Source organism: Acinonyx jubatus, chromosome C1 (genome assembly GCF_027475565.1).
Source record: "Acinonyx jubatus isolate Ajub_Pintada_27869175 chromosome C1, VMU_Ajub_asm_v1.0, whole genome shotgun sequence".
Taxonomy (NCBI): Eukaryota; Metazoa; Chordata; class Mammalia; order Carnivora; family Felidae; genus Acinonyx; species Acinonyx jubatus.
This window is the reverse complement of record NC_069381.1, coordinates 155,268,097-155,282,599: the sequence shown is the minus strand read 5'-3', so window position 1 is coordinate 155,282,599 and position 14,503 is coordinate 155,268,097. Positions and strand designations below refer to the sequence as shown.

Sequence of the window (14,503 nt, the reverse complement as noted above, 5' to 3'; positions counted from 1 at the left end):
GCTTTTAAGACTTTCTTCTTTATCATTATATTTTGCAGATTTAATTAGAAAATGCCCAGGTGTTGGCCTGCTTTTGTTGATTTCGATGGGAGTTCTCTGTGCCTCTTGGATATGGATTTCTCCTTCCTTGCCCAGATGAGGGAGATTTTCTGCCTCCATTCCTTTCCCTTCCCTTCCCTTCCTTCTTTACTCTTTTTTTCTTTTCTATGCTTTTCCCTTCTTTTCTGTTCTTTTCTTTTCAGAGAGAAAGAGCATGTGAGTGGGGGAGAGGGACAGAGGGAGGGAGGGAGAGAGAGAGAGAATCCTAAGCAGGTTCCATGCTCAGTGCAGAGCCCAACACCGAGCTCAATGCCATGAACCTGGGATCATGACCCAAGCTGAAATCAAGAGTTGGACACTCAACTTACTGAGCCACCCAGGCACCCCTCTGCTGTTATTTCTTGAAATAAATTTCTGCTAACTTTTCTCTCCTTCTTCTTCTGGGACTCCTATAAGTGTTATTACATTTCATGGAGTCACTGAGTTCTCTATTTTCATGCCGCATAATTCTTCTTTCTCTCTTTTGTTCAGCTTACTTTCCATTATTTTGTCTTCTAAGTCACTAATTTATTCCTCTGCTTCTTCCAACTTACTCTTCATTGCACCAAGCCTGTTTTCAATCTCATTTATTGCAGTCTTCATTCTGATTTTTTTTTAACTTATCTCTGTGGTAAAGGTCTCCCTGATGTCTTCTATTCTCTTCTCAAGCCCAGTGAGGATCCTTATGATTGTTGTTTTAAATTCTCCATCAGGCATGTTACTTATATCTGTTTAGCTTAGGCCTTCGGCCATGGTCTTATCTTTTCTTTCATTTGGCATAAATTCCTCTGTCTTGACATTTTGTTTAAGTCTCTGACTTTTTGTGCTGGAAAGTCAATTATACTCCTGCCCCTGCAAGTAATAGCCGTATGAAGAGGTCAGGTATTGCCAATTCATGGCACTTCACAGGGTGTCTCTGGTATGTGCTGCATGTTTTGGTTGCTCTATCTTTCAGGCCAGTTGTCTGCAGAGTTTTTCCTTGACTACTGTGGGCAGTGTTTGGTCCCCGGCCTGAATGTGGAGAGTTCTAACTAGATGTGCTCTGGTTTGTGAAACCTGACACCAACTCCACCAGAACAGGCCCTGTAGAACTCTCTGGTTGAGAGAGGTGGTGTGGGCAGGGGTTTGTGCTGGTCTCCTGGGGGAGGGGCCTGCCACACCGGGACTGAGGCAACCTTGACTGAGAAGGGCAGTCCCACCAGAGCATGGGTCAGTAAGGGCAGGGGGACGGGGAGGGCGCTGGTATAAGCAAGTTAGGCAGCCAGTGTACAGGCTGAGCTGCTTCCCTCAGGTGGCTCTGTGTTTATGCTGAGGAGCAGGGGAGGGAGATGGTTCCAGCCAGCTCCTTTGTCCCCAGAGAGGCATCTGGAGCTTGTGCCTGACAACGTCTTATCCTATTTTATCACCGTCTTGACTCAAGGGAATATTTTAACAGTGACAGTACAATGAGCAAAAGTACAGCTTTCCTAAGCAGACCTTTACATTTGGCCTTATTTTTTGATATAACTACATTTAAATGAATACATAAAATTGTATCAAAACCAGATTTTGGTTTTTGTGGACCTAGCTTGATTTGGAGCTCAAATTATATTAGTAGATCCATTGCTTAGCTGTTTTTTTCTAAGGTTGAGGCCCCACATGGTAGACCCCAGCAACTTCAAGCTGATCCCAATCCCTGAACCAATCATTGGTGATCAGGGGATAAAGTACATACTTTGATTAGACTAGCTCCTGGCTGTAACCCAGGTGTGGAGGTAGGTTAACTTCAAAAATGGAGCTAAGAGAAGGGGCATTATAGTTCTCTAAGGGACAGACTAGATAATTTGACATCAAAAAATATCAGGTTACTGCTACAGTGAATATATATTTACTTAATTCCCTACCTGAATTATATCTACAAGGAACAAGCATAAAACAAAGAAAAATCTTCATTCACTGAAACTAGACGAAAACCATGTCTCATAGCACAAACTCTTGAAGATACAATGTTTTGTATCATGTAGTGAGGAAGGCATTGAGCAGGCTTGCCTTGGTAAGAAACTCTGAAGGGTTCCTTTCACCTGCAAGTTACAGAAATAGAGATTGGGGATGAGAGAAGAAATGGGGAGCTTCCTTCCACCTAGGGTCCATTTCTCTTTAGGGACAACCATTTTTCATTTCTAAATGGGCGTGGAGGTAGGGCAAGATCTGGGAGGTAAGGCCAGGTAGGAGGAAAGTCCCAAAAGGACAATGTAGGAACCAGCTTTACTGCTGGGGTCCAAAGAAAAGTGCACTATCATACGAAACAAAAGGCCTTAAGCAGTGGAACTTTATAGTGAATTGTTTTCTCACCTGAGAAGTTGATTTGTTCCAAAATTGGAATTGGTTCGGGCTGGATGCTTTAGAAAAATAGCTATTTCTTTTTAAAAACTTTTATGTGCCTGGCACTGTTCTAAGCCCTTTACGCATATCTACTCATTTATATTTCAACAGCCTGTGAGGTAGATACTATCCATAACCTTGTTCTACAGATAAGAAATCCAACATAGTAAGAGTTCTAGTAACTTTGAGTCACACAGCTAGTAAGCGTTAGAGTCGGAATTCAAACATAGGTGGCGGTCTGCCACCTAATTCACAAGCTTCACCTGGACTACACCTTATGCATTTCTGTGCTGCATTGCAGGAAAAGTATATGAAGACAAAGCCCTTAACAAAGATTCTAAACAAACTTGAACTTCAATAATATAACGTAGCATTTGTGTTTCTTTAGAAGTATAAAGATTAAGAGAAAGAAAGGTAAACTCTCTTGAAAGTAGAGGAATATGCTTTGTCTGGATCCATAGGAAATACCTTCACCAAGACAACAAAACAGCTTCAAATCTCGGGAAGACCATGAGCAGAGTACCTGGCCTTTTGGACCCAAAAGGCTCACTGAAACAGTCTCTAAGCCTCGAGGACTGCGGTCATCAATTTTATGGAAATGTTGGACGGAGGGCTGTTGACTTAGGTATAACTCTTTGTTCAGTCAAATATAAAGACCTTAATTGTTGAGGGTCACTATGTGCCAACCCAGGAATATTCTGGAGCTAATATTACCAATATATTATCTTAAATGATACAGTGGCTACATTGTGAAAATGTCACTTTGAATGAATAAAAATACACATGAAAAGCAAACCAAACTATCTCATTAAGTTTGCTCTTTTTTATACATTGTATTTAGGATGGTATATTGCAAAACTAAAATAATTTTAGGGGTGCCTGGGTGGCTCAGTTGGTTAAGCATCCAACTCTTGATTTTGGCTCAGGTCATGATCTTACAGTTTGTGAGACTGAGCCCCTCATCAGGCTCTGCACTGATCATGGAGTCTGCTTAAGATTCTCCCTCTCTCTCTCTTTCTCTCTCCCTCTACCCCTCCCCCAGCTCACGTGCTTGCTCTCTCTCTCTCAAAACAAATAAATAAACTTGAAAAAAAATAATTTTAACCATTTAAAATCTTCCTGATATGGAAATAAAACACAAGATACAAAGGTAAGATTTTCCTAAATGGAAAAGAAACACACAAGTAGTAAAGCTGATTAAAATGGAATCCAAGGGCACCTGGGTGGTTCAGTCAGTTAAGCATCTGACTTTGGCTTAAGTCATGATCTGACAGTTCATGGGTTCGAGCCCCACATGGGGCTCTCTGCTGTCAGCACAGAACCCACTTCAGATCCTCTGTCCCCCTCTCTCTGTCCCTCCCCTGCTCATCCTCTCTCTGTCTCAAAATAAATAAATAAACTTAAAAACAAACAAATAATAAAATGGAATCCAAATGGAGTAGACTAATTTTGTAATAAAATGAACAATGAGATCTTTAAAAATTAAATTTAAAAAATATTAAAAGGGGCACCTGGATGGCTCAGTTGTTTGAACGTTTGACTCTTGATTTTGGCTCAGGTCATGATCCCAGGATTGTGGGATCAAGCCCCGTGTTGGGCTCCACATTGAGCACGGAGCCTGCTTGGGGTTCTCTCTCTCTCTCTCTCTCTCTCTCTCTTTCTGCCCCTCTCTCTGCTCATGCTCTCTCTCTCTAAAAGTAATAATAATAGAAAAAAATTTTAAAAATTAAACTCAATCACTACACTGTTCAACTTAAAAAACAAATTGGCACAGAATCTGCTAAAATGTTCAAATGCATTAAAAATTTCAATTTCCCAGCTGATGAGGATTACAAAGTTACTTCTCCTCCAACTCAGAAAATTCCTAGACAGAGACCATTAGTTCTGTTTTGATTTGTGTACCGTGACAGCAAATTGCCTATTTTGCTATTCCCTTGCATAGTGTGTCTGGCACAAAGTAGAAGCTTAAGAAATACCTGTTAATGTCGAGCACACCGTCCAGACTCAATAGAAAATTATTTAATAGGAAATCAAAATTAAGCCTTTGAAAAGGAGCTAACTTGTTCAATAATACCTGCAGGTGTGTTTCCGCTATCTTCAGCCATTTTTAGGTGATAAAGATGGCCCTGCAGGCGACTCTTGACTTAATGACGAGCTAATAGAGAATAAGATTCATTCCGAATAAAGAGTTTCATCTAAGTAGAATAGAGTCCAGTTGTCAAGTAAACTGGAGGAAATAGAAGCTATTTAAAATCAGCCCCTTTCTTGGTTATCGTTAAATACATCATGGTGAGAAGCGTGAACACTCTATGATGTGGTATGATGTGAAGAATGTTTAGAATTTAGTCACATTTCCCGTTCTCTTAGCAACCAGCTGGAAGCAGCTGAGGATAAGGTCTTTCATTTGAAAGAGGCAATATATGAGATTCAAAGTATAATGATAAATCTTGAATAATTTGTGAAAAGTTCTGTTTGCCAGCATCAAAATGGTGTTGTGGAAAAATCTGAGAATTAAGATGTGGTCCAGTCTGTGGTACCTGATCTTAAGCGAGTCATTCAATCTTTTTGAGTTTCAGCTATACTGTACTATGGTAGTTTCCCAAACTTGCCATTTTCTTTTCTGTTGATCAGGTCAAGGAAGTTTGCTTGTATTCTCAGTTAACTAAAAGTAATTATCATGGGGGCACCTGGGTGGCTCAGTCAGTTAAGCGTCTGACATGGTTCAGGTCATGATCTCACGGTTCGTGGGTCCTAGCCCCACATTGGGATCTGTGCTGACAGCTCAGAGTCTTGAAGCCTGCGTTGTATGCTGTGTCTCCCTCTCTGTCTGCCCCTCCCCTTCTCGTGCTCGGTCTCTCAAAAATAAACATTAAAAATTAAATTAAAATAATTATGAATGTTAATGTTATCATGTTTTTTCTGCATCTATACAGATTTTCCATGATGTGCAATCATTTTTTTTCAATAGTGTTGGATTCAGTTTGTGAATATTCTGTTTAAATTTTTATATCTATAGCCATAAATGAGATTGGCTTATAATTTTCCTTTGTATATTAACTTTGGTTTTGGTATCAAGGTTATCCTAGACCCTCAAACCTTGAAAAAAGTTCAGGTGTGTTCCTTTTTTTTCTACTTCCTGAAAAAGTCTGAATGAGATTATCTGTTTTTGAACTCACCTATGGAACTATCTGGCCTGTGTTTTCTTTGTAGGAAGATTTATTTTGCAAATACTCATTAAATGTCTTTAATAGTAATTAAATTATCCAGTTATATTTTGTTTCTTGAGTGAGTTTTGATAATGCGTATTTTTTTAGAATTTTGTCTTTTGGGCTTGCTTTTCTACAAATTTATTGGTGTAAAGTTGTTGATAGTATGTGATTTTAACTTTTAGGTATCTGCTGTAGTATGTCCACTTTTACCTTATAAATAATATTTTTATGCTTTTTTGTCTTAATTCTGCCAAAGGTTTGCTCAATTTATTAATCCTTTCAAAGAACCAATCAACAGCTTAATTCAATATTTTATTTTGTTTTATACTTCATTAACTTTTGCTCTTTCTTTTCTTTTTATTTCCTTTGCTTTATTTGGGTTGATTCTGCTGTTGTTTTTATAAATCCATACTTAGGATACTTAGTTCATTAATTTTAGCCTTTCTACTTTTCCCTATAGAATTTTTTAAGCTGCTTTCCCAGACTTACAGGTTTTAATATGTAGTAGCTTTCCTATTTTTTATTTCTAATATTTTAAAATTTCTATTAAGATTTTTTCTTTGACCATGGCTTATTTAGAAGTTTGTGTGTGTGTGTGTGTGTGTGTGTACATACATGTGCTTAGGTGCATGCAGGTGCACATATGTATGTGTTCTCCAAATGCATGTGGTTTTTAAATTATCCTTTTCTTAGTAATTTTTAACTTATATTGTGGTCAGACCATTCTAGAGACTTGTTCTGTGGCCTAGTGCATGATCGATTGTTGTACTGTATTTATTGTACTGTACTTACCCTTCTTCTTGTGAGATGATAAAATGCCTACCTGATGAGATAGTGAGATAGATGACATAGGCATTGGTGGCATAGTGTTGTTAGGCTACTATTGACTTTTGATCATAAGTCAGAAGGAGGATTATCTACTCTTAGACCCTGGGTGGTGGGGTGGGGCGTAAAGGGGAATGGATTGTGAGGGGAGAGCTGTTTGCTTCTCATTCTCTAGTATCAAGATAGGGACCATACCAGGCTTTCTTCTGCTAACAAGAATATCAAGTAAGTGGCTGAGAAAGAAGAGGAGTCTCTTGTGACGGGGGGGGGGGGGGGGGGGGGGGGGGGGGGGTAATGTAGTCCAAAGTGTTCCTTCTTTCCTGGGCCAAGAGTGAGCATGTGACAGAAGAGGAAAGGAGCAGCCCTCACAATGGAGAAAGCCTTGTTGGACACAGTCCCCAGCAACACTCATCTTAAAAAACTTATTGGACCAAAAGGAAGGGATATTTCTTTTTTTAGAGCGGCCTTCCTGGGTACGTGGTATTCTCCACTTTCTCCTTCAACAGTGCTCCTTCCGCGGTGCGTCTGTAGTTTAGACACTATTCTCAGGATTCATTCAAGTGAGTCAGTGGTTCTCAAGCTTCAATTTGCACTAGAAACACCTAACCCACAGACGTCAGTGTTTCTGGCCGAGGGTAAAGTATGGGCTGACATTTTGCATTTCTAACTTAGTCCAAGGTTATATCGGTGCTGCCGGTCCCAGCACCGCACTCAGAGAATCGCTGCAGCAAGCACTGAGCCATTTGCCCCAGTGTCAGAAAAACCCCAGTTACAAGCCCGCTGAGACTGAGCTCAGTAACACATTTGCCACCTCATATACGTGGCTAGGCAGGTCCCAGTCCTTTCCAGGCACTCCTTGGTGTGACTCCCTATGTGGTCCCCAGATCTCTATCGTTAGTCCTGAGCTGTGGAATCAAGGTCTTTCTCTGGCCAGTACGGTTTGCTTCCACTCGCAGGTCGGCTTCTCCTTATCCTGTAGCTCCTCCAAGAAAGAGTATTTCACTCGAATTCTGTGCAAGTCTCTTTATTCCAAACTCTGGCCGGTTGGCAGAAGCTGCTTTCCTCCCATTGCCGTGACCCCCCCACCCCCCCTTCAGGGGGTGGCCACTGGGATGTCCCGCTTAGGCACATTTCCCCAGCTGCAGGCACCCACAGGTCCACCTAGTTTCCCTAAACTGAGCTCCCGGCTAAAGCGCAACCTGGATTCTCTGGCTTGGTGGTTTATTGTCCATGGTGCTTGTGATTGGGAGTGGGAGGCCTGGCATCCTTGGCTCAGCAGGGCTCTGCACTCTGGATCACAGCTTCCCAAAATCTCTGACACTATCCTTGTAGCTCTATCCGAGTAGCTGCACTCCCTCTGCAAAAGATTCCTGCTCTTCTCTGCTGTGTCCCCAACCCTGGTCCAAGTCCGAGTCCAGTCCCACCGGTTTGTAGGCCCCCTGCCCCCACCTCCAAGCATATCGGCCCTGGGATTATACACGCTTCCTGTGTAACACTGCAAAGAACAATAGGACATGTTATTTGATCCTAATGCACTTTTCTTGCTCTAGGTCAGGCTGATTACAACCCCAAGGCCATTAAGACTTTGAGGGAGGAGGGTTTTTTGGGGGGAGGGGAGAACAAAGTTACCCTCTGCTCAAATTACTGATCAGTTAAAGCCTTATAATACTGTGCAATGAAATTTACTTTACCCTAACCTGGATATTACTTTTTGATAGATCGGAAGGCACTTTAAGTGATAAAATTGCTTTTTGTCATTATACATATTAATTATTATGGGTAATTGAAAATGCAAAAAAAATGAAATTTTTAGATCTTTCTGGTTGATAGCATGATCGATGTATCAGTTTGCATTCTAGAAAGAAGATAAAGTAGAAAAATGCCTTGTGATGTTTTCAGAGGCTCAGACCCCTACTGCCTATATTTCAGGTTGTTAATGTTGCTAAAAACTTCCTGAGATATGGAACTGAATAGTGTAGTGTAATTATGAAAGCCCAATAAAGAGTTTAAAAGTATGAATATTAAAAATTATTTTATTCTGTATGGAAGGCTTTTGTACATCATTAATCTTCACAATATACATTTAGTTTTTATCTAAATATAAGGGCTACGATTCCTACATGTCCAATCGGAAAATTCTTGCCCTACTGAAAGGATATTCAACAAGTCTGTCCTACCCAACTGTATTTGTATATATAGTTTCCCTATAGTATTTCTTTGAGGTTTAAATATTATATAACACAGATGCAAAAAGAATTTTCAGCAACATTACAAAACAGGGAAATCATTTATGTTTTCACAAAGTAAAACTGACTTATGAAGAAAGAGGGGCGTCCTTCTTTGAAAATTGCTTCCAGTGAGTTTCAGGGCCCAACCACCATTATCATCACTTTCTCTACACAAATGATCCATTGTAGGCTGCAGTCAATTGCCACACAATTTTTTATACATCAAGGCTTAATGGAAAGAAGTAAGATGAAGAGGAAATATAAATTCAAATTTTCTGTTCATGGTCTAATGGCCTATTATTCAGCCAACTTTCTACATGTAGAAAGCCTTCATTAGTACACCATTAAGGGTGACATTAAAACTTCTGATCTGCTCTTCTAGGCTGTAAGTTATGTCTCACATAACAAATTTTACTTGAGCTCCTTCAGGTCTGGTATCTCTATCTATAAATATCTCTATGTGTTCATTATATCCTGCTATAGGAGTGCAGTGGTGCAGAGTATAAAAAACATAGGTACCTTGGTTTGAACAGTTCCTTTTTGAAAGTGCAAAATTTAATTAAAAGTAAAGATGTAGGTGGCAGGACAGTAATGGAATGGATTTTAATTACTCTAATGTCAGACTGTTAGGCACAATAGTAAACATGCCCAGATGTTTCTATTAACACCAGGACCTTCCACTCAATAGAGTGTGATCTCCAGGCTGACTTAGGTCATTTTCTGAAAGATGCTGCTGAACCACTTCTCTCCATTTTAAAATGTTCCCCTTGGGAAGAATTTGAGGCCTACCCTGTCTCATCCCCAACCTTCACCCATTAGAGGGCATTTGAGGAAGGAACATAAAACTGCTTCTCTCTAAATATTCCATTTTAACCGTAAATGTTGATTTCCAGAACTTTCCATCCAGAGAGACTCATTAGCGTTTTAAGGTTCCTTTCACTAGGAAGCTGCTGAGGATATTCTCTTCACACTGACTAATTGGGAAGTGCGAGTTTCGTACCTCTAAATTGGTATATGAAGTTTCCAAATGGACAAGGAGGCAAGAGTTTTCAGGCACTGTCTCCTTCCTAACCCTTTCCTATCCACCTTGCTCTCGCTTTCAGATTCCAAACCATCTCTGGCTCACACCTGACCTCACTTCTAATAGAAGTTCTGGTTGTGCATAGAAGGTTTACAAGAAGCCACTACATCAGAAGGTTGGCTCAGGATGGGGCTCCATTCTACACTGAGCTTCACCTAGTATCCAGACCTCTTGTCTAGCATCCCCTCTCCTGATCATAGGGACTCTTGGCCTCAGCTCCTGATTCTTTATTCTACCCTCTCCTAACCTGGGCCTATCTCCCAGGGGTCTTATCTGCCAGGGCTCTGCTGAACTCTTCTTCTCAGACTTAATCTGTTCTTCCTTGTCTCCCAGACACTGCCTGACCCCTCACAGGCCTGCTCTGGCCTGTGGGCACACGATCCAGATGAAAAAGACATCTAAGTCCTAATCTCTGCGGCACTACCAGAAAACTATGTGACTTCAGGCAAGTGGCTGAATGATCTGAGCTCTGTCTCTCTGTGTGTGACACCAGGGGCTGTGTTGGGGCATCTCTAGGGTCTCCTAGGATTCGAAAACTCTAGGAACTGCAGGGTCTCTTTCTTTTCTCCCTTTGCTCTCCATCTTCTAATTCTGTTTCAGGCAAATAAGCAGGAGTGCAAAGTGCCATGACACAGAGGGAGGACACCGTTACCTATTTGTAAAGATTACAGCATTTATCTTTATTTGCACAGCATTGCGAAGTTTACGGACTAAGGCGGCATGTTCGGAATCTCGTCTTACGTCTGTGTAGCTGGGTTCCCAGCATTTGAAGGGAGCTCCTCCACGTAAGCGGCAGGAAAATGACCCCTTTTTCCGTTCAAAGAACCAAACCACCATCCTTCTTCTTCTTTCTTGTATATAGTCACAATGTCACCTGTAAAAATGCACATTTAGTTAGACAAACAGGTCTCTGCCATTTAAGCACAAGCCTGAATCCAGTTGGTAAAACAATTTTAAGGAGATTGTGCTTTCAAGGAGTTATTTGTTAGCATCAGTCTCTGCATGTGATTTAGGTAAAGCCAAATTTATTGAACACCTCTGTGTGAAGCAGGCATAATGCAGAGAATATTAAAAAGCATAAGATAATGAGCAATCGAAGTTATGCCATAAAATAGTTTCATTAAAAACGAGTGGCATTGGGGCCCCTGGGTGGCTCAGTCGCTTAAGTGTCCGACTTCAGCTCAGGTCATGACCTCACAGTTCCCGGGTTCGAGCCCCGCATTAGGCTCTGTGCTGATAGCCTGGAGCCTGGAGCCTGCTTTGGATTCTGTGTCTCCCTCTCTCTTTGCCTCTCCCTTGCTTGCACTCTGTCTCTCACTCTCTTCTCTCTCTCTCTCTCAAAAATAAACAAACATCAAAAATTTTTTAAAAAACCCAGAATCATGTTGGATCATATATCCTTCTCATGCTGGATGGATGACTCACGTCAGATACAGCTTGTCATCAAACTCTTCTCTTGGTGTCTGTGTGTTAAGGGTTTCTCATGTTGGTGGCCAAGACAGTCTGCTATGGTGAATATTATGTCTCAGCTATCAGACTTTTCTTTAGATCGAGATGGCTTCCCTCCATTACATGTGCCAATTTCACAGTCCAAAGTTCCAACTCATAGCTTGCACAGAAACTTAACTCCCCAGTCAGCAATTTTGGTAAGTTTAATAAAATGTCAATTTGAAGACAATACTTTTTAAAGCAATGATTCAAATAGAATTCCTAAGAAACACATGGCCCTTCTCTAATTCTCTCTCTTTTAACAAATACTATTCTGATATTAATAACCCTAAAATCTTAACCATAGATGCCCCCAAATACTCTGGCTAAATCCTTCCCTTGTGAGAAAGAGTCCTTCCTCTCTGGCTGCTTTCTGCACATTAGAGTAGAAACATCCACTTCCTTCGTGATGCAAGAGAGCTCCTTGACCTTGAGCATCATTCTGAGGTCATTTTTTAGTCTTTCTTCCATTCATTTTCTTCCCCAGTGATTTTCTTTCTTAGGCAAAGGAGACTGTCCACATCCACCCTTACTATCTCACCTCACTCATAAATCACTTTTTATTCTTAAAGATCATTCTCAGCCTACATTCTACCTCCAATGAATTCTCTCAAGTCAGCAGACTGACACAGTCCACTAACAGGAATTCAAACAAATAATTTAAAATCTTGTTGCCAGCTTTCTGAAGCCTCCAATGGCTCCTTTTATTTAAAGAACTCATTTATAGGGGTGCCTGGGTGATTCTTAGGTCATGATCTCACAGTCATGAGTTCAAGCTCTACATTGGGCTCTGTGCTGACAGCTCAGAGCCTGGAACCTGCTTGGGATTCTGTGTCTCCCTCTCTCTCTGCCCGCCCCCCTGTTCACACTCTGTCTCTCTCTCTCTCTCTCAAATATAAATAAACATTAAAAAAATGTTTTAATAAATAAAGAACCCACTTACGAGATAAAGTATAAGTAGACTTTGCTGCCAACAGAGAACTGAAGACAAAGAAGATAATAAGTTTATTGTGTAACTATGTACCTCAAACTCAGGCCCTGGGGTCTAGGTGGCATCTGGGAAATGTGTTTTTTATTCACATGGAAAGTGGGAATACAGCAATTTATTTACCTACTGCTGTAGGTAACCTTATGATGATGTGATGAAGAACAAAGTGACTTCTCTAACACTCCCAACTTTAGGTAAAGGCAACATTGATTTAAGATGAACAGAGGAGAGGGTCTACTATATTACCCTTTTTCTTATCTTTATTTCTTTCTGAACTAGAAGGAGAAGTAGTCGCTGAAGAAATCTGACCAGCAAACTGAAAAGGAAGCACCCGTTAACCAAGAGCAAAGACATGGTGTCCCTGTTGTATGGCTGCAAAATCCATCACGACTTCCTGTTGGCTCTGGACGCCATGTCCTGCTTGCAGGTAAACAGCTCTCTCCTACAACACAACCCTTTCTCACTAACCATGTCATCTCCAGATCTCAGCTTTAACATCCAAATATGGTTGTTCATCGGACACACAAGGAAAGTTGAGGCTAGTGGCTGTTTCTTATTTAATGCTGAGGTCTAGGTAACCTATGACAGCATACCTTTCCATGTTCATCAAAAATCTGTGACACAGAGAAAGGGGTTGTTTCCTTAGATTGGCCATAAAACTCTGTTCTAAGGGATAAGTGGGAGAAACATTAAGCTGGAAGTCCTCTGACCTGGCTTCTAGAATTCGAGCTTACCCTACGCCATGAAAGGAAGTCATTTCACATTCTTGTGTGTTTAGTTTTCTGAAAAGGAAAAAGGTGAGGCTACCCTTCTAGTAACTTTCCATTACTGACATTCTCGCCCAGGTTAGCCCTGTGATAAAAAGCATGACTCTGGGTTTCTGAGATCAAAGCATGTTCTACCACTTCCTGTAACTTTAGCCAAAGTACTTAACGTTTCTATGCCTTAGTCTCCTCAACAATAAAATGGGAATAAATAATAATACCTACCTCACAGGGCTTTTATGAACATTAAATGGGACAATGTGCTTGTAGCAATATCTAGCACTCAGTAAACACGGAATAAATGTTAGCTATTTTTATTATGTGACTCTTATTTTTGATGTGCTTTATCTTTATTTTCTAAGAAGGGTCATTATAAACCTGAAATGATTTGATGTTGTAGTAACTTTTAAGGCTGTTGTAACAAGGACAGGAGTTTTAGTCAAATCAAATGGGAAGGCAGTCAAACTATTTGAAAATGATTCTTACCTTTTTCCAAATTTAATTCATCATCCTGTCTGGCTTGGAAAGAATATAAAGCCTTGCAAAGACCACTGCCGAGCTGGGCCACACCAGACGCTGAAAGTTGGATCCAGTAATAATTAGTAACGCTGTGTCAGTAGGCAAGATGAATATGATGGGAAGCTCTTCAATTATTGAATAGTGTGGTGCTGAGCTTCTCAAAGGGAAAGTTTATAATTTCACATAATCTTCGTTCCTGGGTATAGTAACCATTTATGATATACCTACTGTTTATATGGACTATGTATATTATATAATCGAAAACTATATCATAGTATGGAAAATAATGAGTCTGGAGAAAAAACAATAAAGATGACAGTTTAAAGTTGTTTCCCACATGAACTTGTCATCACCAGTTAGCTAGTATGTGTGGTAGTTGAAGCATATTTTGGAAAACATACATCAGTTTTGCCATTCAGGAATAGATCAGAGCCAGCTAGTGCACGTGTCTGTTACCACCCTCCCTAGGTACTGATGGAACTATTTCTTAATGCGATCGCGAGTCTTTAATACACCAAGTGGACCATAATGTCCTGGGTTTTACTGAAACTCCTTTCACCAACTTCTCATCAAGAAACTTGAGAATCAAGGTTATGGTAACTATAGTTAAACCACAAGGGACAATGGTAGGGGGTGTGTGTGTGTGTGTGTGTGAGCTTGTATCTGTGTGTTGAAAGGTGAAATGTGGTGGGTGTGAGCTGGCAAATGGCTAATATAAGGCAGCTGAATAAAGGGAGTAGGTAGGGTCGGGATCACCGTGTTTCTCACAGAAAGGACACGATTTCCATGGAAGTTTGGAGGAGGCAGTGGAGACAGAACTCCTCACAAGGGTTTGAGGTTGAATGTAAGGACAGCAGTTGCAGACTGTCTGAATAACACGGATGCCAGTCATCAAAGGTACCTTCTCATATCATACATTTTTTCCTCAACCCTCCACTTTTTGACTCCTTCCCAAATTTTGG

At 40.7% G+C, this 14,503-nt stretch overlaps 1 protein-coding gene across 6 annotated transcripts in view; it reads right to left on the bottom strand.

Annotated features, from left to right (window-relative positions):
• Positions 1-10,435: 10,435 nt before the first annotated feature.
• The window catches only part of NOSTRIN (nitric oxide synthase trafficking), a 58,011-nt gene continuing 53,943 nt past the window's right edge, over positions 10,436-14,503 (bottom strand). For all 6 annotated transcript variants that reach the window (XM_015066925.3, XM_027055553.2, XM_015066926.3 and 3 more), the window contains 2 exons: positions 13,509-13,598; positions 10,436-10,656 (listed from right to left, as the gene is read on the bottom strand). In XM_015066925.3, the coding sequence (XP_014922411.1) occupies positions 10,520-10,656; positions 13,509-13,598 (227 nt within the window). In that variant the 3' untranslated portion in view covers positions 10,436-10,519. The remainder of the gene's footprint in view (positions 10,657-13,508; positions 13,599-14,503) is intronic.